Raw genomic sequence first — 24,454 nt, forward strand, 5'->3', positions numbered from 1 at the left:
TATGACAGTTGAGTAGTTGAGTTCCTTTTGGAGGATATGTCTTAGGCACATACAGGTGCGGGCTGGGGAGCTGGGGGGACTCAGAGAATACTCGTCCTTCCATTTGCTGTTTTGAAAGCACAGCTCAAAATAATATACCAAAGTAGCATATTTTGGAGCACTACATCCTGAACATCTACAGACATTTTAGGGTGGCATATTCTACTACCCTTCACTGGAATGTAAACTGCGCCCGCAGAGACTTTATGTACTGCCATTAGCAACCCTGACAAATGATAGGTAGTAAATAGTTAAACAAATGTTTACCTTTCCTATAACATACACATATTAGTTATGTGTATAAGAACATAACTATATTGGAACGTTAATTTCAAAAGAAAAAAACACCGGATTACTTAAATTCTGCAGTATAAACTCTTAGTATCCAAAAGAAAAAAGTATAAAAGGAATGTAAATGCCCTTAAAAAAGTTAATGTGGGTGGAGCACTGGAGGCTAGTTCCTCAAGATGGAGGAGGGAGGAGGGTTTCGTCTTGAGCTGTCGGCCAGCTGCCTTTATCCACTGCCCCTCGGACTCTGTCTAAAGAAGGAAGAACTATCAATCCTACTGAGGGGAATCTAAACACTAGCACGTTCCCAATATCGATGTAACAAACGTCCAAACCAGTAGAGAATTTTTAGTTTATTTGAGCCTAACTGACGACAATTGCAAGGAAGCAAAAATCTCAACAGATTGAGAAAATGCTCCGTAGAATGGCAGCTTTTCAGCTTATTTGATACATTAGACATAAGGGTTACATGAAATCATTGGTGGTACATTAAGGGGATGGGAGAATGCAAAGCAGGGAAATCTCTGGGATTGGATAAAAAGTAAAACATGCTTTTATATTGGTGGGTACAGGACAGTTAACATTTATAGCACATAGAGATGGTATTGGGGAACAATGTAACAATGAGGGGTTCTGTGGTCTCGTGCTCTGGTGCTTGGGTGTGTCCTGAAGTACATATGGAAAAGATTTCGCACATTTCAAAGGTATGTTATCTTAGATGCAAAAAGACAATAGACAGGCTCACTTAAGATAAAGATTGGCATTTGTCAAGGAAGCTACAGGCCTAGGAAGTGACTACCTGCCACGACTAGCTCTTAGTTAGGAATTTTTATGTTCAGACGTCCTATGTGGTGACTATTGAGCTCTTGAGTTTGTAGGACCTGCCATGCAGGCCGCCTCTGAGCTTAGGTTTAGTATGTGGCCCCTTTTACATCCATACTAAGTACCAACTATAAGCATTTGGGAAGGCCTACAGATGGGCTGAGAATGGGAACTCTGGCACCTCTAGAGACAGAGGCCAAGCCTCACTCCCTGACAAGCGCCCATCAAATACGACCAAAGCTAGGGTGGCCGCCCCGGGACTCTCTGGCCTGCATCTCTATGATAGGAAGCGAGGAAACCGGAAGTGAGCCTCTTCCCGTCGGGAAGAAAGCGAGAGGCGGGACGTGCAGGGGCGGGGCCTCGCCGCCAGCTCCGCTGCGGACTGAGCCGAGATGGCGGCCGCTGAGGGGGTCGGAGAGGCTGCGCAGGGCAGCGAGCCTGGTCAGCCCGAGCCGCCGCCGCCCCAGCCGCACCCCCTGCCGCCCCAGCAGCAGCAGCAGCAGCAGCAGGAAGAAGTGATGGCGGCCGAGGCCGGAGAGGCGATGGCATCCCCCATGGACGACGGGTTCCTGAGCCTGGACTCGCCTACCTATGTCCTGTACAGGTAACGCCCACAGCGGGGCCTCGGACCTTCCCTGGAAGGCGGGGTCTCCACCTGGGCGGCGGTTCGGGGTCGGCTTCTCGGGCCTCAGCGTGTCTGGCTGAAGTTTCCGCGGCCTCGGTGTCGCGCCGGCGGGACGTGCGCTCGGCGGGTCAGGGCCCGCCCGCGGCCCTCGCGCTCCTGTAGGGCTTGCGGCTTCCTGAGCCAGTGCCGTCCCCGAGAGCCGGGGGACAGGCGGGACCCCAAGAAGCGTAGAAACTACAGAACACTGGACAGCACTTTCTTAGGCTGTTTGGGTGCCGTGATTCAGGAATTTAAGAAATCTCCCGCGCTCTTGCGTGCTCCGACAGAGAGAGCCTGATAATCTGAATACTGAAAGGGTTGGGCGCATTTTGATAACCTGGCAGGAAATGGTGATTTAAATAAGGTCCAGATCTGCTCACCTTAAAAACACGGTGTAAGGGTTTCCCTCGGTTTGTTCTGAAATGGAGAGAGCTACAGTATAAGACCTGTCGGACTTGCAGTCAACATTTTAGCGCCTAGCGTCCTCCAGGCATTGAGTAAGGCTACAAGAACGAAAAGTTATTTGTTCCTTAAACTCGTGTATAACCCTGCATCACCTCATGCGTGATACAAGTGCTGTGTAGTCGGCAGCGTGCGTACTGCTGTAACTCCCTTCCTTTCCTGCCCACATTTGCCAACTCCCAGTCCTGTCCCTATCAGTTCTTTGCTTTCTTGGAATAATGCTGGTTCCCTAGTTCCAGTGGAACCTGCAGAGACAAGTGAGAAGTCCTTAGATCTTATTTTTTGATTTGTGTAGGTCTACGTAAAGCCATTAGATGGCTTATTTACCTTGTTTTTATGAATGAGTGAAAGTCACTATCCAGATTTGGTACTGGAGTTAATGTTTTACTGATGTAAATTGGTTAGGGTGGCTCTGTAACCCTCAGATCTCTCTGAATTGTGAAATAGTCAGCTTGTTCACTTGGCTGTGTCTGATTTCCCAGTGATTAAATGACAGCCTTACCTTTCTCATGACACTCCCCCAGGCTCTAGGTCCCACCCCTCAGGTAATTGTTTTCCCTGTATTTCTTGTTATATACTGGACACAGTTTTGAGATTGTCTGGAGCCACAGAATCTTTGCTGTCAGTAGCTGATCAGTATAGAGAACTAAAAAATTGGTGAAAGGAAAAGAATATAAACGAGTGTTAAAACAAATTTGATCACACTGGGCATTTCACACACAAATATCTGTAGGCACGCATTGTTGCCACTATAATGTTATTTTAGCATTGATAATGAGAGTAGTCATTGGATGCTTACTACTGTGTTTCCCCCAAAATAAGACCTAGCCGGACAATCAGCTCTAATACATCTTTTGGAGCAAAAATTAATGCAAGACCCGGTCTTATATAATATAATGTAGTATAGTATAATATAATATAATAATACCGGATCTTATTGTACTTACTATAGTATAGTAAAATAAGATCGGGTTTTATGTTAATTTTTGCTCCAAAGACACATTAGAGCTGATTGTCTGGCAAGGTCTTATTTTCAGGGAAACATGGTATATGCATTTATTATATGCTATATTTATAATATATAGCACATAAATATTTTAAGCACAGTAATATATAGTATGTTTACTATAGACTAAATGCTAATACGTATGTTAGAGTATATATACTGTATATAGTTATTTACCGTATACTGTATGCTTAGTATTATGCACATTTTGAGTGCTTCACATGTTATGTTATCTCACTTAATCCTCCAAACAGCCTTCTAAGGTTCATTGGTAATATTATCACGTCCATTTTATAAATGAAGAAACTGAGGCCCAGAGAATTAAGTAACTTTTCAAGGTCACACAGCTAATAAGTGGTAGAGCCTTTTTCAAGGTCACATAACTAGTAGGTGGTAGAGCCAATATTCCAATTCAAACAGTTGTCAGATTCCAAAGCCTGCTTTCTAATGACCACTTTGACCACCTCTCAGTATACAGTTAAGTAATAGTGTTTACTTTGATTTTAAAATGTTAATTCCTAGTAAATTGTTACTCAGATTTTTAAAAACGCTGACTGACTCCAAAGAGTCTTGTTAGCACGATGAATTAGATTGATTTCTAATTTAAAACTGCCGTGTACTTGCTACAAAAATGTGTTTTTCCATTTAAATAAAAACTTTAAATTTGAAAGCTATTAATTTATTAACTTATTTAATTAGAAGATGATTCATATTATTTTTATTTTGAAGTTTAACATGTAAAGCAAAGTGGAAAAACTTGGTCATGAAGAATCCAACCATGGTTACATTAAGATATTTATAAACTACTATTCATAAGTATTTGTAAGTATGAGTAGTGTTCATAAGTATTAATGTAATTGTAATTGTTGCCATTTTTGAAAACACCAGAGTTCTTTTTCTTATGTGTTTGAATATAATCACTGAAAAAATACATACATTTCAGGGACAGAGCAGAATGGGCTGATATAGATCCAGTGCCGCAGAACGATGGCCCCAATCCAGTTGTCCAGATCATTTATAGTGAAAAATGTAAGTTTATTTGTATTAGGAAAAGATCTATAAGGCAAACTTAGTAGTAGAGTTGAAATTCACACCTGTTAGGTAGATGACAGATTTTTGTCTAATAAAGATTTAAATGATTTATAGTAAGCTAACATTGTGTTTTTTTTGTAATTTATTTCATGATTAAAAGTTTTATTTTGCACAGAGTGGACATATTCTAAATCTAAGTAATGAATGTTACATTATAATACATAATAGCTATTATGAGATTGTGCTTTTCATTTACTATTTAATCTGCGTATAAGATACAATATAAATGAGTTATTGTTTGATTTAGAATAAACTTTGGTTGCTGACACATGAGCATTTTGAAATATGTTTTGGCAATGAAGTGTTAGGCCAGTTGGAATACATTTACTGATATTAAAATGATACTTTTTCTTTGACAAAGTATCATTCTTTCACAATGAATGTGAACATGCTTTGTAAATTGAAGGTCATGCAAATGTTAATTGTTAGTTGTTCTTCTAGGAAAGAAATGAATAAAATGGAATGCTAGTTTTGTAGTGTGTGTGTGTGTGTGTGCATGGTATTTATTTCAGTGAAGGCTTTGTTATAAGAAAGGCATTTATTGTTTTTTCTGATTATGAGGTAATGCCAAGAAATGTTTGAAAAGGAAGGATAATGGTATAAGTAAGGGTTTGCCTTACCAAATATGAATATACTACTAAAAATAATTTTGACATGTGGAACTGCGGTAGAAATGAGTAGATTAATAAGGAACTTAAAAATACATCATCAATAATAAATGGGAACTTAATATTTGATAAAAAAGACATCTCATGCCTATATAAAAAAGATGGATTAATCAATGGTTTTGTAATAGTTGGCTATGCATTTGGATAGAAGCAAAATTATATCCCTATCTCAATCTTACATGAAAATAAATTACAGATGAATAAAGTTCTAAAACAAAACTATAAATATACTAGGAGCAAACATTAGAAAATCATCTTTCATTCTTGGGGTGAATAAAAGTAATAGTAGGCAAGATAGAAAACTCAGAATTGAGTAAGGAAAAGATCAGAAGATATAATTGTATAAAAATGCAAAACTTCCACATTGTAAGAGATATGATATGTGAAGATGTAATTCACTAGAAGAAATAAAAATACCTGTGAAGAGACGTTAATATCATTAGTGATCAGAGACACGAAAACCACAAGTTTTTCAGATTCATAAGGTACCTATAACAAAGATGTTGGAGAAACTGATACAATCATATTTTTCTCTTGGGGTTAAAAATAATTTAATAAGACCTTTTTTTGCAGGTTAAAAAAAATAAATCAACGTTTTAAATTCTTAAATATACTGGGGGTACCAAAAAATGTATACACATTTTAAGAGATGTTATCTATGTATTACTTTTCGAAATTGAATTGAATTATGGTAGTCATGTGTAGTATGATGTTTACTCAAAAGATGGTATTAATCAAATAAATGCTAGCATCACTGTGCAACAGGCAGGACAGTCAAAGAAGATGGCAGAAGCATGGTTGTTCAAGGAGTGGAGCGCAATTTGAGAATATTGTGGAAGTACAAAGACAATGGAGGCGTGAGTATGCAAGAGAACCTCCAACATGCCTAACGATTGCACGCTTTTGTGATAAGTTTGAGACACATGGTGTGATGTGCACAAGGGAATATCCGGGAGGCCTCGCACAGCTACCAGTCCTGCTGCTTCTGCTGTGGTGTGGGAACAGTTTACACTCTCACCGCAGAAGTCTACCAAACAATGCACGTGAGACAGGAGTTAGCAGAACAAGCATACAACGCATTCTTAAAACAGGAAAAGGGGAAGTTTTTTCCTTTCTAAAATGTGTATACATTTTTTTGGCACCCTCTATATATCATGATTAGAAACCACAAAGGAAAAGATAGAGAAATATCATCTACTGATCAAAAATTGATAGGTATATCAAAATTTAAAATTTGCCTAACAGAAGACACCATGAACAAATTAAAAGGCAAGTGGGAGTATGGGAAAAGATAATACTAGGTTGGTGCAAAAGTAATTGCAGTTTTTGCAATTATTTTTACCTTTCAAACCACAATTACTTTTGCACCAACCTAATACCATCCAAAACAGAGGATTGTTATTTAGAACTTTAGGAGGAATTCCTACAAAAGGTTAAGGAAACAAACTAACCAAAAAATGGACCAAGGATATGAACTGGCAGTTCATAGAAGAGAAAATTCCATTGGCCATTAAATAGGGGGGAAAAATCTTATGAATGAGAGAAATGCAACATAAAATGGGAATGCCATTTTCTACCCATGAATTAAATGGCAAAGATTAAAACTCTATGATATCAGGTATTAGGACATACGAACAGAAACATACATTTCAGATGGTAGTTTTCATACGTTGAGTCATTTTGGAAAGCAGAATGTAAAACTGGAAAATACCCATATCTCACAACCTTGAAGTGCTGCTTCTATGATACATTCTGGGTTCACTGGCATATGGCATCAGAAGACATGTACTAGGTGGTTAAGGGCACAGACTTCAGAGCCAAACCACCTGGTTCAAATTCTAATTTCAATTTTACTGGCTTTGTAACCTTGGACAAGTTATTTAATATTTATCCTCTCTGTACCCCTGTTTCCTCCTCTACATTCCTGTTTTGGAGAATGGATAAATAAAAGGTATCACTGTCATACAGTTGAATACTATATAACCATTAAGAGGATCTAGATCTGTTAGCAACATGGACAGATTTCACAAACAATGTTGAGTGAAAAAAGACACAAGTTTTAGAAACTTTGTGGCTCTGACACTAAAGCGTTATCAGGATGGCATTCACACAGTCATGTGACTGTTTTGCTTATTCTAAATAATGCAATAAAGTGTCTTTCCTCGAAGATTTAACATTTTATATTATAATGCTAGTTTTAAACAAGAAAGACAGTCCTAATGCACTTTTGTGCTCTCTTTCCAGTTAGAGATGTTTATGATTATTTCCGGGCTGTTCTGCAGCGTGATGAAAGAAGCGAACGAGCTTTTAAACTAACCAGAGATGCTATTGAATTAAATGCAGCCAATTACACAGTGTGGTAAGTAATACACATTATTAATGTCCTGTTTAAATGTCTCATGTTTTAGTTCGGATGGCTTTTCTTTTTCTTTTTTCTTTTTTTTCCTTCAAACTTTTATTTATTTTAAGTGTGTTTTTCCAGAACCCATGAACTCCAAATCAAGTAGTTTCAATCTAGTTGTAGAGGACGCAGCTCACAGTGGCCCATGCGGGGATCAAACCGGCAACCTTGTTGTTAAGAGCACCGTGCTCTAACCAACTGAGCTAACCGGCCACTCCCAGGCTTTTCTTTTTTTTAACTGGACTTTTTATCAGAATAATAATTCACACACGAGTTTAGAAGTCAGAAACTCACTGAGTCTCTTCCCCATTCCTTCTCCCAGAGTCCCACTCCCCAGAGGCAGTATCTCTTGGCTGTTTTTCTCTTGAATTAAAGTGTAACTTTTTTTTCATTTTAGACATTATTCCTTCTATGGAAGATACAGAGTTCATTCTCCACTACATTTTTTTTATTGATAAGTAAAATTTTGTTTGTTTTTTTTTCCTCCACCCCTCTGTGGTGGTTTTAAAAGTGAAATATGTGATAATGTTCATAATGGAATTAATTATATAAAAAATTATCTAAATGAACAAGCTATGCCATACAGGGAAAGAGATTCCTTTGATTCTTATGTAATAGAACACCGAGTATTACTTGGAAATAATTACTATTTGGTTGTCTTGTCTTCAATCTCACATTTGTTGCCTTTCACTATTTTTACTTCAAAATGCTTGATTCTTAGGGAAAACAGTATGGAGATTCCTCAGAAACTTAAAAATAGAACTGCCATACAATCCAGCAATTCCACTTCTGAGTATTTATTCGAAGAAAACAAAAACACTAATTTGAAAAGTTACATGCCTCCCTATGTTCATTGCAGCATTACTAGTAATAGCCAACATATGGAAGCAACCTAGGTGTCCATCAACAGGTGAATGGATAAAGAAGATGTAGTGTATACAGTGGAATAGTACTCAGCAATAAAAAAGTGGAATTTTGCCATTTGTACCTAGAGGATATTATGCTAAGTGAAATAAGTCAGGCAGAAAAAGACAGATACCATATGATCTTACTTATATGTGGAATCTAAAAAAACAAAATAAATGAATAAACAAAATAAAACAGAAACAGACCCATACGTATAGAGAACAAACTTATGGTTGCCAAAGGGGAAGGGTTGCCAAATGGGAATTTAAAAAAATTTCTTTTTAAATACTTCATTCTTGCAATCACCAGGTAGTTGTATGAGTTTGGACAGCCACAAAAAAAAAAAGTCTAATTATGTTGTTGTAGCTTTATTTGATACTGTAGCTAGGTAATTTATGTGGAGTAATGAGACTTTGAATGCTTGACATTTATTGTAGGCATTTTCGAAGAGTTCTCTTAAAGTCACTTCAAAAGGATCTACATGAGGAAATGAACTATATCACTGCAATAATAGAAGAACAGCCCAAAAACTATCAAGTTTGGTAAGATGAAAATAGGAAGGAAATATGTCCCTATGCTAATAGTACCTATCAGTGCATGATGTAAATATAGGGAATTATTTGTTTCTTAATAATTTTACTGCTTTGGGTTGGAGCTAATGTTACCTGATACAGTTGTTAGAAAGATTAAATGAGATAATTTTGTGTTTAGTGCTTAAAGTGGTACCTGACCTATAGTTAACACTGAAATGTTTGCTACTATTATTTTTGAAAATTTCGACATTAGCATGTAATACTGCTGGAGTCAGAAAAAATTTTCAATAAACAAATCTGAAAAAATGTTTTCTGTTCAGTGTGTCATAAAAATGACTTTTTGGTATTTGATCTTTTCATTTGTTTATTCAAAATTTTTGTATTGATGCTGAAGATACAAAGATGAACCAGACACAGTCTAACAGGGAAAACAAATAATAAAACCAGTCATTTACAATGAAGTTTGAAAAGCGTAATGGTAAAGCTTTTTTCAGAGTGTATTTGTTCTAGAAATTAAGTCCTTAAATTAACATAGACAAGAGTATGGATAACTTTGTGAGGGGAACAGAACACAATGGGAAGAAAGAAGTTTTGGAGCAAGAGGAAGAGAAATAAAGAGTTTGAACAGCACCCAGGATATAGTGAGCATCCTATGAATGGAAGCTACTGTGGCTGCTGTTCTTGTGGTAAAGGAAGGGAAGGAAGAGGTGGTGGTGGTCATGGTGGTCATGGTGGTGGTAGAGGAAGAGGAGGACGTGGTGATGGTGAAGGTAGTGAAGTAGAAGTGACATGGTGTACCATCAAGAGCTGTCTCCTCCTTCTGTGCCCTGACTGCCTGCTCATAGTGCGGGACTTACTGCCATTCTTTCCCCCAATATAATGACTGACACACACCACCCTATTTTTATGCCTGAGATTTAAGGATAATTTCTGAGAGGAAGGACCTCTGAGGTAGATTATTCTGCAGAGAGGCATGACAGAAAGAGCACAATGGACTCAGGGAATTGCATGTACCGTGTTTCCCTGAAAATAAGACCTAGCCGGACCATCAGCTCTAATGCGTCTTTTGGAGCAAAAATTAATATAAGACCCGGTCTTATTTTAATATAAGACCGGGCCTTGTATAATGTAATGTAATACCGGGTCTTATATTAAGTTTTGCTCCAAAAGGCGCATTAGAGCTGATGGTCCGGCTAGGTCTTATTTTCATGCAAACACGGTAGTTCCATGTGATTCGGTGTATTTGGGGAGTCATGGGATAAAATCATGAAGGGCCTTATGAAAATTGATAAGGGGTGTGGATTTGAGCTTAGTGACAGTGGAGAGCTACTGACAAATTTTAATTAAGGAAGTAACATGATTGGGTTTGTGTCTTAGAAGGTTTATCCTGAGAGCAGGGTGGTACCTAAATGGAATAGGTTCACAGTCCTGGTAGGCCATTGAAATATATAGGCTATGAGAGTGGTGGGATATGGAGAAGATAAGGATCAATATGAGAAGAGCTTTGGAACAGCATGATTTGAAGTTTAAATGATTGGAAGAGTGATGGAGAGTGGTATCTGTATATTTGACTTGACCACTGGGTGAATGGCGGTGTCAGCCACCTGGGGAATTTGGAAGACAAAGCAGCACATTCCTGGGAAAAGGATGGGTTTAGTATTGGACAAATGAAGTTTGGTGTGCTTATGGAAAACCTGTGTATAAAGCTGTCTAGTACGTGCTTGAAAATGCTCATCTGGAGTTGAAGTCATAGCTAAGAATAAGGATGCTCAGGGAGAATTAGAGGAGAAGGTTGAGGATAGAACACTGGTGAGCATCATTAGTTGAGAGGCAGAAAAGTGTTCCAGGATGACCGAGAAAGGAAACCAAAGTTAGTGTTGTCACAGAAACCCAAGAGGAGAGATGGCACTATCAGTTACTGCTGAGAGGTCTAGGAAAGTAAGGACTAAAAGATGACCAGTGGGTTTGATAATTAGGTAGATATTACTGAGTGACCTTGGCATGAGCAGTCTTCCCACGAGGGGTGAGGAGTGAAGTGGTAGGAAGAGGAAAGAAACCACATAATGAGTTGAATCATAAATGGGATATGAGGCTTGGCTGTTGAGAAAAGAAGACATAGCAAGTAGATAGGGGTGTTTTTTTGTATTTCCAAGGTGGAAAACTTCTCTTTTGACAAACTTGTAACTTGGCATAGCTACTTGACAGAGTAGAAGTGAATTTAATTCTGGCCATGAACTGGTGGAGCAAGCAGTTGCTTGTATGGTGACACTTGGACTTAAGGACAACTGACAGCCTATTTATAACCAGAGGAGCTTCTATACTTATAAATGGTATTACATTTCCTATAGTCTCATTATGCCACCTGGTAGTGTTTCAAAATTCTTCGACAGAATTTTGTGGTTGTCAGAAGGTTAATGTACTTTAGATTTATCTTGAGATAAACCTTCTCTAAGCTGTAAACTATTTGGTTTCATTTTACTCATAAATCACTGTTTTGTCTTTTTCAACTTAGTGTTCTGAAATTTTTTCTCTTAGTGTTTCCTTTGTGCTAGTTACCTTTTCTCTCCAATAGAGTCTTGAGAATTAGAGATGAATTTCTTAAGTTTAAGACACATCACCTAGCATAGCACATGCAGCTGATACTTTAGTTCTTGAGTAAATTAACACAGACTTCTCTCCCTTTTTCTCCTGGCTTTAGGCATCATAGGCGAGTATTAGTGGAATGGCTAAAAGATCCATCTCAGGAGCTTGAGTTTATTGCTGATATTCTTAATCAGGATGCAAAGAATTATCATGCCTGGCAACATCGACAGTGGGTTATTCAGGTATTGCCTTATTACAGTGCTTTCAGATTTTTATTTTTAACTCAAATAATTACAATTACTATTAAATTGTAAGGATACTTCTGAACTGAAACATACATATACCCTGTTTTCCTGAAAATAAGACCTACCTGGACAATCAGCTCTAATGCGTCTTTTGGAGCAAAAATTAATATAAGGTCTTATAAGACCTTATATTAATTTTTGCTCCAAAAGACGCATTAGAGCTGATTGTCTTATTTTCGGGGAAACACGGTAGATCTTAACAATACATATATAATTATTAGTAGTTATTAAGATACTTAATTAAAACCTGACATCCTTCATGTTGGTTAACATTTATAATCTCTTGAGATATGTTGGTGAATAGCTTCATATTGAAGAAGAATAGTAACTTTTTAATGTTTTTTTAGATGAGATATGCATCACATATTTGTTAGCAAATTGAATAGAAAAAGTAGTTGTAATTTTTTAATAACAGCTGTGTTATTAACACGGGCATAGTACACACTAAGGTTTTTGCATACATAAACTTTGGATTGTGATTTTACAGTAACTATTATATATTTTATTTCTACCCACTTGTTAAAATTCTATGCTAAATCCTGAATAGAAGAGAATAGTTATAACTCCTACTCTGGTCATTTTATTTACTCTAGCAAACAATTCTAGTGTTTCCTGTGAATTTTTTCCAGTGATTTCTACTTTCTGTACTGTTCATTATACCAAAAGTATTTCACCAAAATTTTTTAAATTTAAAATTCTAAACTTTTCTAAATTTGATTAAAGGGATACATTTTCTAAAGATATTCACTATTTTTATTTTTTATGAAATTCTGTTTTGGTATTATCAAATAAGAAATACAACTCTAGGAGCATTTTCATAGTTAATGTCCCCAACTTTTACAACATTTACAAGTTTTGATCATTCTCCTCTTTTTTCAAATTGTCTTTATTGCTTCTCCCCATAATTTTTTAATTAAAACAGCTTTATAATGTAAACAATTTGTCTAAATCTAATTGTGTGTATTTTAATGTAATTTTGTCATATATGTACATTTTTAATACATTAGTGTCATTTATATATTAATATCAAATCACGTCAAATTAATACACAGTAGTTAGTAATTTTCTTATTACTGAGGTATGTTTTTTTTTCCCTTCTAAATTTTTACCATAAACAGTGAATGAGCATTTAGTTAGATATACTATTTTTTGCTTTTGATTTAGTTCTTCAAAATAATTCTTGGGTCAAATAGTGTAAACGTGCCTCTTGGTATCTAAATTATTCTCAAGAGGATGGTATTGAGTTACAGGCCACTTTGGCTGCTCTCTCTTCCGAATTATTTCCCTTCCTCATGACCATTCCCTTGTCTTTGAATACTTTCTTTCCCTCTCCATTTTCTTGACCTACAACTATCACTTTCCTCTTAATTTGAGCTGAGTCCCACATCTTCAGTTCAGCTTTCTCAGCTTTGCTGAAATTTGATTTATTTATTTTTATTGTTTATAAATAATGAGACATTTCTAATTGGATACTTTATTTATTTTCTTTTAGGAATTTAAACTTTGGGATAATGAGCTGCAGTATGTAGACCAACTTCTTAAAGAGGACGTGAGAAATAACTCTGTCTGGAACCAAAGATACTTCGTAATTTCTAATACCACTGGCTACAATGATTGTGCTATATTGGAGAGAGAAGTCCAGTTAGTAATCGCCTTCACTTGTTCACTCATTAAAAAAATATTTGTGTGCCTACCATATCTCAGGCATTGGGGATACAGCAAAGGTCAAGACTGCCCCCAGTCCTACCCTCATGGAACTAATAGGACAGAATACTTAGATGAAATCTATAACGATAAATTTACAAATAATATAGTATACCTCTACTTCGTAGTGTCTCAACTTTCTTGAAATACTATTGCTACTACAGATTGAGAAGAAATTAGAGTTTATAGTGTCTAGGAAGCTTTCTTTTTCTTTCTTTCCTCATTTGTTTTATTTATTTATTTATTTATTTATTTATTTATTTATTTATTTAAAAACTATCTCATTGAATTCTGTTGCACTTTAGATGATAATCCCCAGGTGCCATGTTACTCTAGTGTATGGTTTTTAGCCATATATGGTTTGTTGTAGGGGCTGTCCTGTACATTGTAGGATGTTTGGTAGCATTCCTGGCCTTTATGCCCTGTCAAGATGGTCCCTGACTTGATGGTTCAGCTTAAGATTTTTTGACTTTAGATGTTGTGAAAGCAATACACATTCAGTAGAAACTGGCTTGGCTAAGGTACATTCTATAGGTTAGGTGTATTAAATGCATTTTCGACTTAAAGATATTTTCAACTTATGATAGGGTTACTGGGACATAACCTCATCGTAAGTCAAGGAGCATCTGTGTACCATGTTTCCCTGAAAATAGCCGGACAATCAGCTCTAGTCTGTCTTTTGGAGCAAAAATTAGTACAAGACCCGGTCTTATTTTACTACAATATAAGACCGGGCCTTATATAATGTAATGTAATGTAATATAATACCGGGTCTTATATTAATTTTTGTTCCAAAAGACGCACTAAAGCTGATTGGCTAGGTCTTATTTTCGGGAAACACGGTATCAGTAGCAATCCCCCCCACCCTAGTTGTGAGTTGTGACAAAAATGTTCCCAGACATTGGTAGATGTCCCGGGTGGGTGGGAGGCATAATCATCCGCAATTGAAAACTACTGGTCTAGCATACCTAAAGCTGTTATAAGAGCTAGAAGTTTCTGAATTGGCATGAATTTCTATATTATATCCATAAACATTAATAGCCACCTCTTTTCTGATTTTGTTTTAGCTCTGTCTCTTTTAAATTTGAACATGTTTATTGTTTTCATAGCCTCATGAGACCATACTCATAATTTTAATTATATAAGGTTTTTTTTTTTTAATTTATTGGGGTGACAATTGTTAGAAAAATTACATAGATTTCAGGTGTACATTTCTGTATTACATCATCTATAAATCCCATTGTGTGTTCACCACCCAGAGTCAGTTCTCCTTTTATATAAGTTATTTTAACAGCTCTTGGAAAGAGCTGATTTTTAATGGCACATCTGCCTGTCATCTCCCTTGCCTTACTTCTGCTTGGATTAGGGCCGCTAGCTCTTTTATCTATTCTACACAGGGGTCTGGTGATAATACATTTAAAAAATAAGAGCCAACAATCCAGTGTCCTGCACTAACTCTGTGCTCTGGGCTTCTGTCCGGAGCAGCTACATACATACCCCTCCGGCACACGTATGCTTTCTACTGCGCCACTCTCCAAAGCTGTACTGTCCAATATGGTAGTCACTAGCCACAAGTAGCTCTTAAATTCACATTAATTAAAATTCAATAAAATTAAAAATTCCTCAGTTGCACTAGGCATATTTTAAAGGTTTAGTACCCTGATGTGGGTAGGACTACCATATTGGACAGCACAGATAAAGAACATTTCCATCATAGGGAACTATTGAATAGATTGATGTAAAGAATAACAGTGAACTTATGAAATAATTTTTTTATTCTTAATCAGACCCAAATACTGCGGCTTAACTATAGACAATTCCAACTCATCTTTCAGCACTCTATTAACTCCTTGTTTTTTCTTTTAGAGTTGGTATTCTGTTGTGAGGATTAGAAAAAAAGTGCTCCGAAGGAAAGTAAAGTGTCGTCCTTTAGAAAGTTCAGTAGCTTTTTTTGCCAAAAGGTAGAATGCTTCAGTTTACCTTGACTGCTACCTTGAATTAACCCAATTAATGATTAGGGATTTCAAAATATAGAGAGTGCCAAAAAAAGTGTATACACATTTTAAGAAAGGAAAAAACTATGAAAATTGTAATACTCAATATGTATTGATAACAAAACATGAATGCAAGTCATGTGTATACATTTTTTTAGCACCCTTGGTATTCCCTATTCGTTATTTACTGTAACTTACTATATTAGGTTAGGAGTAATAAGGTATTTCAAAATTGAATATGAAGAGTTTAGAAAATGCAAACTTTTCTCATTGTCTTCAAAGGCAGATCACTAGCTTTTTCTACCGAATAGAAACAGATAATCAGCCAAGCATCTAAGTTTTTTATAATTAAGATTCACTATACCCTTCAGATAGGTAAAATAAATATTTAACATGTTAGGAATAGCTGTGGTTATCTAGAATTTAGTTTCTTAATTTCTTTTAACTCTAAGAATACAGATAGATATAGCTGATTATTTTTTGTATTTTTTTTCCTTTTATTATAAAAGTAATATAGCCTAGCTGTGGGGGGAATTGTACTGAATTGTATAAAATAAAACCTCAAAATTCTCTTATTCTCCCTCTTTCCATATCCCATTCTTTAGGGTAAGCTACAAGTAGTGTGAATGCTTCCAAGCCTTATAAATACATTTGCAAACATTATGCACAGTAGCCTAGGTAGTCTTATTATACACACTGCTTTTTTCCACTTAATGTATCATGGCCATATCATTTGAGTACATAATCTACTAGTACTATTAATAATAGTTACCATTTATCAAGCATTTACTATATGGCAGGAATTCTTATTTAATTCTCATAACAACACTCTGATGTACCTGATGAAGAATTTAAGATTCAAGGTAGTTCTGTAATGTACCTAAGAGCACATAGATAATAACTGATGGGGCTAGGATTGATGCAAGGCAATCTGACGTCACAGTCCATGTTTTAACCATTAAAACATAATACTTTATTGCATGTATGTAAAAACACTTTTTTGGTATTGCCAAAATGAAATTAAAAATCTTCTATAAGAACTAGTTAATACCTGCGCAACATGGTTTAACAACTAAAACATTAGGTCATGTAAAAGTAGTTGGAAAAAACCTTTGGATAATATTGAATGAGTTTATTACTCTCTGTGAAAAAAAACTTGTATCAACACTGCAACAAAAGCAAGATTACTAAACTTTAGTCAGTGACTTACTCATTTGAGCAAGTATATAGTGAAGCAACGTTCTGTAACTTTCTTGGAGTTTGTTGTAATTGGATCTGAATTTAATAATATGGTTCAGGAGAAGAGAAAGGCAGGGAGTGTTCATTTTGACTAGGAATCACATCATAGTTTACTAGTAATCTTGTTTTGGAATGTAAGTAATACACATTTGTGTTGGTTTTTTATTTTTATTCTTTGTCTATATAATTTCCATGCTGTCTATTTTTTATTGCAGCTCCTAAGATTGTATAGTTCTTTTTCATTTTCATTCAAGGGTTTGTTGAACATAAGTAGATCTTAGACTTTTCACCCAAGATTGTTTTACCAATAAAAGGAAAATCGCCTTATTTTAGATGACATTTCGTTTAGAGGAAAAGTCTAAATTAAAATCTCCCACATTAATTTATTTTTCTATTGTGTATTGAGCTTTCTTCATATTAATTAAATGTCCTTCCCCAGAATTGGATACAAATATACAGTAGGGAGGAACTATGTAAATAAGAATTGACAACTACAGACAAGAGGGACTCTCTAATTTAGATACGACTTAGAGAAGTACCAAAGTACCACTACGAGAGATAAGTGAAGGCATATATCTAAGCTGTGCCACAATCTCATTAAAACTGTTTCTAATTATTGCTTTGCTCTTAAAATTATACACATACTTATTTGTGTATAAAATAGACATTGTTTTCTTACAGGTACACTCTGGAAATGATCAAACTAGTACCACATAATGAAAGTGCATGGAACTATTTGAAAGGGTAAGAGGTTGTTTTTGCTTGTTTTACATAAAAAACAATCTGTTAATGTGATGCATCATGGAATATGTTCCATAAGCAGATTCCAAAAGGATACTGAAGAATTTTCCTTTTTTCTCTAAGAGCTGAAGTGTAATAGTATTCACTTCTGTGTAAGAAATGTAAGGTAATACCCAAGAAGAGTGCCCTCTACCCTTTTCTTCACCTTCCAAGCATATACCAGCACAATTTTTAAATTATGTAGTGAATAAACAATAACAGTTATAATTGTGTTTATGAATCCTGTAGTCTTTATGTCAGAGAACGGAATATACACACTCAATTTCTCTTCAGCTCAGGAACACAGTAAAGGCAAGGCAGACTGTTTACAAGCAGGTAGCACAGATAGATGCATAGCCAGCCTTTCTGTTTTTACTTCTAGAGCTCTCCTGTTACAAGTCTCACTCCTTAAACTGAGAATATTTCATTTGCCTGGCCACTGACATAACCAGGCTCCCTGATGTATTTAGAGGTCTCCAGGGAATCTAGGCCCAAAGAGCACAAAGCACGGAGCCCAATCACATTGAGAAATGTGTCCAGGGTAGGGGCCTATAATATGTGGAGAGCTAAAGGGACAAGAAACCATCTCAAGAAGAAACAAACATTTCTCCTGTATTTTTCCTTCACTTTTTAATTTAATAAAATAGTTAATTTTTGCTCTAATTTTGTGTTGCAGTTTGAGTTTAAAAGGGTGACTTTTAAATTTTATTATTATTTTAAACTAATTTTACTCAGCTCTTAATTGCCCATGGTAAAGCACACATGTAGTTGAAAATTTTCAATTCATTTCATCCTCATTCATTCAAAATAAGTCTCCTTTTCTTGCTATGTCACAGGGGCTGTTTCCTCTTGCTCTTTCTACTATTTTTATTCTTCCTTCTGAAAGCTGAGGATAATTTTCTTTTTAGGATTTTGCAGGATCGTGGTCTTTCCAAATATCCCAATCTGCTAAACCAATTACTTGATTTACAACCAAGTCACAGTTCTCCCTACCTAATTGCCTTTCTTGTGGATATCTATGAAGATATGCTGGAAAACCAGTGTGACAACAAGGAAGACATTCTTAATAAGGCATTAGAGGTAAGCTGGTGGGTGGGACTCAGTGCTTTTCTTTCAGATAGCTCAGAATTGGGCCTGCTCAGTGCCACTGATCACGCCCCTTTTCAACTCCGATGACTCAGAATTCAATGCAGGACGATTTCTGCAGTTTAGGGCAATACCCATGTCACTAGTAAACATAATATATGACTCTAGCAGTGTATCTCATTTGAACATGACCTGTGTTAAACTGTATTAGCTCAAAAGCATTTGCCCTAGAGATGAATTACAGATTTTCTTCAATGAATTTTTGTTTTTCATTTTTAGTTATGTGAAATCCTAGCTAAAGAAAAGGACACTATAAGAAAGGAATATTGGAGATATATCGGAAGATCCCTTCAAAGCAAACACAGCACAGAAAGTGACCCACCAACCAATGTACAGCAATAACATCATCTAGAATAACTTGATGGAGTGCTTTTATTTTTTTAAGAGACTCTAATGCAAGAGTTTAAAACTAGAGCAATCATTCCCTTTGCCTGTGGTGTAAAACGTACATTGCACAGGTATTGCTTTTTAACTAGAATTAAGTACGATGCTCCTGGGGTGCTGCTGCTATTCAGACTAATTCTGTTGTTTTAAAGCAAAATAATTCGGGGGGAGGAAGAAGAAACAGAAAATCCCATAAAAGAAGTTTTGTAGTCTTATCAACATTTACTCTAACCCCTTAGCATCACCTCCTCCCTCAATGGTATCTGCATCAGGACTTGGAGCATTAATGATTGCAGGTAACTTGTACGTAATGGATATGAGGTAACTTAAGTTTCGGTTCAGGAAGCAGGGAATGCAATTGTTACATTAGAGCTGCTATGCCACACTCACAGTATCTTGCTATCACTGTAACCAACTAATGCCAAAAGAATGGTTTTGTAATAAAATTACAGATGTATCCTAAAACAATGCCATAGTAGTTTTTTTTTTTTTAATATCATTTAACTATGTACAGGGACATTTTTCTCGGCTTAAGCCATTGAGGAAGAAAATATTACTATAAAACTATAGAAACCAGAAACATGAGTATGTTAAAGAAAATGTCTAAAATTTGAAATGGTCAGTTCTTAACTGTATGTAACAAAATCTACTAGAGGTAGTTTAAGATATGTAGATAGCTCACAGAATAATTGCCTAACCTTTCAGAAATAATTAGGTTGATGCAAAAGTAATTGCGGTTTAAAAGGTTAAAAATAATTGCAAAAACCGCAGTTACTTTTGCACCAGCCTAATACATCTCAAAGCCACACTACTACAGAACTTGACCATCACATTGTTGCCTGTGCTGGGATCAGGAAACTGCTGAATGAGGCTACCAGCTCCATGACTGTCTACCTCTGCCACATTTCATGGAGGCTCATCTGCTTCCCTTCTCATGTCATGCAGCTCCAAATTAAAGGCTCACTGTAGTGCATCTCATTGGAAAGAAACTAAATGACATCTAAAACTCTTTAACTGCCAAGGAATCGGGGAAATGTAGTTTATAGCTTTCCATCCTCTGCATTTCAGGAAGACAGGAAGGCGTTGAAGTGTTAAACAAGCTACTTCTCTTACCTGCACATAATTAAATCTCACTATCAATAAAGAATTTTTCTTCAATGTTCAAAGCACCAAACTACAACTAAAGAAATTATATAGAGTAGAATAGTCATCTCAAGAATTCAGAAAATAACAATATTTTAATTCAAATTTCCTGGTGAAAATAGGGTATTATTTTTAACATTTTCCATGTTAGGGTTTTTGTTTTTAGACTCCAGAAATCTCTGATTTTATGTTTGAAATTGCCATAAAGTATCATCCCTATGTAGACTGTTTCGTAAGTATTGTAAAGAACAAAAATAATATGGAGAAATTTTCATAAGATAGCATTTACTCTCAGAAACTGTTTCATCACTGTGCCAAAATTGATTGGATTCAGGGCTGCTGAATCTCAACAAAGCTCACAGAGACTGTTTAATAAAAAGCCTAATGGCAGTTTACTATTTACTAATTGACATTGAGAAATGTAACCCAAGCAGACCAAACAGTTAACATCAGCCTAGCCACTTGGCATTTTTTGCCTGAAGTTTAACAAAGTGGCAATTCATTTATCAAAAGGTTGCTTAGTGAACATGGAATCAGGTGAGGAGGCTCCATGGTTTAAATGTATAATGATTTCAGACTCTGATACTCCTAATGAGGGCCATCTCCTTATGGGCAACTGGATACATAGACCCAGCAGTGCCCTTCTTTCATTGGACCTACAGTTAAAATGTGGTCTTTGAAGGGGTCTTCTAGTTCAAAATTATTTGCCTAATAGCAGTATCACTGTGTTGCTATTTGTATAGTTGGTGCAAAAGCAATGGTAGGTAAAACTGCTGGTGCCTTAGCACTAACCAAGGCAGTGTTACGTAGTAGTCGTATTCTTCACTGCCATGCATTCACTGAAGAATGTCTTTGATGAATCAGTAATCATGTTCACAATACTCGATCTGTCTTTTGAATATTTTGTGTGACTGAATGGAAGTATGTATAAAGCATATCTTTGTGGTTGTCTTGAAGAAAAGCATTTGTGTAATGTGTAAGTTGTGGGCTGAACAGGCTGCTTTTCATCAAGTGCCATTTACTCACATGAACAACTAATAAACTAGTTATTCATACTTGGATGGCTGGCATGCATTTTCTCAATAATGAATGAAGTTTGTCACTTCAAGGAAAACAACTAAGCGTTTTGCCAATGATAAAATTTGAGCTTTCAAGTAAAAATTTTAATCTACCATGGTAAGCCTGACAGGTTCCTAATACCTAGAAACCTCTCTAATGAAATCAAAGTGATGATATTAATAAACGCCATTTTTTATATTGTATAATTAAACATATCAACAATTGGGAGAGCTGCATAACTCAACAAATCAGTATTTTCCAAATGACCTATCTGATTGTAATGTGCATGGTTAAACAATCCGAATTACAAGGTGTAACAGTACAAAAAGTACATTGATAAGTTTGCAGATTCCACACTGCAACTAACCTTTGAGGAACTACCACTTGTCAAATTTGAATGTAGTATCAAAGAATATCCACAACTTCTAAAAAGGCTATTAAAATACTCCCTTTCCAACTATATATCCATGTATATGAGTCTAGGTTTTTCTAAATCTATTTCCACTGAAACACCATATTGCAACAGATTGAATGTAGAAGTATGAGAATCTAGATAACTTCTATTAAGTCAGACTAAAGAGATTTGCAAAAATGTGAAACAATGCCATTTTTCCTTTTTTCTTAATTTGGAAAATTAATTCAGCAGATTTGTTAACATGTAATGAGTCTATTGCTTTATTAATGAATTAATAAAATTTTAAAAAATTAAATATGGTAAATAGATACTACCTACATAAAAGCTGGAGTTAGAAAAGAGTAAGACAGCATCGTCTCTACCCTCAGGGACCTGTTTTGAGACCAATAGTATGCTACGCACCTCAGTACCTTGAAAATGTTTATTGGCTATTTGAAGAAATACTATTTGGGAACACAGAAGCAGGAGGGATTTGTTGCCTGATGGAGTCAAGAAGAGTTCAAAAAGGACAAATTTGATTACTTACATCCTTCTGTGAGGGCTTAAACTCAAATTTTATTGTTGATTATATCCTAAATATTAACTTATAAATTAACAAGAGAGTCCAGAACATTTCCCTCTGGAGGTTATGTTACAAAAATCAACGTTTTCCAAATTGGGTTGTAACCCACTCGTGGGCAATTATATCAAGTCAGTGGGTCTCAACCAGCATCTCTTATTGAGGTGAAATATACATAGCATAACACTTAACCATTTTAGCTATTTTAAGTGGCGTTATGTACATTCCCATTATTATGCAACAATCACCACCGACCATTTCCTGAATTTTTTCATCTTCTCAAACTGAAACTGTACCCATTATACAGATCATTTTTAATGGTTGCATGGATATAATTTCTTTCAGAAAGTCCTACTGTTAAACATTTAAGGTTTTTTCCCCCTCCTATAAACATCCTTTATCAACAATACTTCCCTAAGATCTCTTGTACATACATCTTACACACGTATTCAGTTATTTCCACATGGTAAATTCCTAGAAAGGGGATTTGTTAAGGCTTTTTTTTACACTGGAGGAGTTGGTATAGGTTATACAAATTTACACTCATGTATGCATGTGGGAAATCGTTTAGATTCTGTACATCAACAGAAGGCATTACTATTCTTTGTGCTATTTGCCAATTTGATAGGGAAGTAGCTTCTAGTTTTGGGGTTTTTAAATAAATTTTATTGGGGAATATTGGGGGACAGTGTGTTTCTCCAGGGCCCATCAGCTCCAAGTAGTTGTCCTTTAGTCTAGTTGTGGAGGGCGCAGCTCATTGGCCCAGGTGGGAATTGAACTGGCAACCCTGTTGTTCAGAGCTCCCACTCTAACCAACTGAGCCATCCAGCTGCTGTGCTTCTAGTTATTTTTAATTTTCATTGTTTGGATTACCAGTACAAACTCGTTTTTTTTAATGCATGTCGTGTTATTTTCTTGAGTCTAAACTTAGAAAATGTGTCAGTGTAGAAGTAGAAAACACTTCTGATTTAAGCAGAGTTATAGGATCGTATACCGGATTTTCAAGGTCTCAACCTTTCCCCCCTCATTTTCCACCAGGTTCAAACACCTGTGTGATGTGTTGAGCCTTCCAGCGTCCTTCCCTTTTTCCAGACAGTGCTCCTTCTCTGGGGCCCTCGAATGAGTGAAGCTCAGCTTTCCTGCTCTGGGCTAAACCCCTGAGTTTCCCTTCCACCAATGGTTCTCAACCTTCAGGGCATCAGCATCGCCCAGAGGCCTGGTTAGAGCACAGATTGCTGGACCCTACCTCCCTCACAAGTCTGGGATGGAGCCGAGAAGGTGCACGGCTAACAATTTCCCTGGAGATACTAAGCATCAGCATCTGGTCTGAGGACTACTCTTTGGAAACCACCGCTTTGCACTGTCTGGGAGCTTTATGAAGGGTCTAGAGGTTACAACTCCTCTCCACCGTACCCAGCTCCAGCCTGGGCGTCCGGACTAAACCAATGATAGGGCAACACATCATCCTCCGCACACGTTCAGAAAGAAGTCAGAATAGGAGATTGACCGATCCGTGCCCCTGGGTTGGAATCTGGGATGCGCTCAAGCTCGGGCTTTGCCGGGCAGCGTCGGGCCTTCAGGGGCGCGGCGGGAGGCGGACACCAGGGGGCAGCCGCGCGCTCGCCCCGCCGGGGCGGGTTTCCGGCCGCGCAGGCGCAGGACGCAGCGTGCGGGGCCGGGGGCCGCAGGTAGGCACCGCGGGCCGGGGCGGGGACGGGTTTATGGCGAGGAGAGAAATGGAGGGCACGCCGCGGGCGAGGGACAAGGGGCTGCGGGGCGGGCGGGCGGGCGTGGAAGGCAGCTCGGTCTCCTGCGGGACCTGCCCCTGGCCCGGTCCGCGCCCCCAAGCCCAGGTAGCTGTGCCGCGCCTGTTGGACGTTCGCCCCGAGTCCAGCCGGCGTCCACCCGCCCCCCTCTCCCCCGCGTCCTGCCCGGTGCGGGAGCTGGACTTGAAATGACCGGCACTCCGCGGTGACAGGCTTCAGCTCCGTCTCCCTGGCGTTTGTTCTGCACGGGGTCATTCGTGCCAGCGCTGCTGGCTTCCTCAAGGCGCAAGCTCAGGGTTAGGTGGAAACATGCCGCTCTTTTTTAAAAGCAGGATTTAACCATTTTATTTAGTAGTCTTGTCTTCTCCATCCTTTACTTTTACTATAGAAACTTGAGGCTAAGTCGGCATCCGGAATATTTCACGTAATTATTTTAATGTACCTTGTGCTTTAGTAACAAAATAGGATTCCAGTCTAAATTCTGGTGGGTGACGTT

At 37.2% G+C, this 24,454-nt stretch overlaps 2 protein-coding genes across 8 annotated transcripts in view; both read left to right on the top strand.

Moving 5' to 3' along the window:
• Positions 1-1,462: 1,462 nt before the first annotated feature.
• On the top strand, positions 1,463-21,214 carry FNTA (farnesyltransferase, CAAX box, subunit alpha). Its single transcript, XM_019742115.3, has 9 exons — positions 1,463-1,753; positions 4,225-4,310; positions 7,286-7,400; positions 8,786-8,890; positions 11,580-11,706; positions 13,262-13,410; positions 17,388-17,450; positions 18,395-18,566; positions 18,852-21,214. The coding sequence occupies exons 1-9, from the start codon at positions 1,542-1,544 to the stop codon at positions 18,972-18,974; spliced, it is 1,152 nt and encodes a 383-aa protein (XP_019597674.3). The 5' UTR covers positions 1,463-1,541; the 3' UTR covers positions 18,975-21,214.
• Positions 21,215-23,824: 2,610 nt separating this feature from the next.
• Positions 23,825-24,454, top strand: part of POMK (protein O-mannose kinase) — a 29,161-nt gene continuing 28,531 nt past the window's right edge. Inside the window, exon 1 of one of the 7 annotated variants that reach the window (XM_019742129.3) lies at positions 23,825-23,880. The gene's annotated coding sequence lies outside the window, so the exon portion shown is untranslated. Of the gene's footprint in view, positions 24,255-24,354; positions 24,383-24,454 lie in introns of those variants that run through there. The other 6 variants (XM_074329592.2, XM_019742128.3, XM_088793611.1 and 3 more) reach the window with 6 other exon arrangements.

Source organism: Rhinolophus sinicus, chromosome 16, assembly GCF_057876585.1.
Source record: "Rhinolophus sinicus isolate RSI-liver-muscle chromosome 16, RSI-T2T, whole genome shotgun sequence".
In the NCBI taxonomy this organism is placed as follows: Eukaryota; Metazoa; Chordata; class Mammalia; order Chiroptera; family Rhinolophidae; genus Rhinolophus; species Rhinolophus sinicus.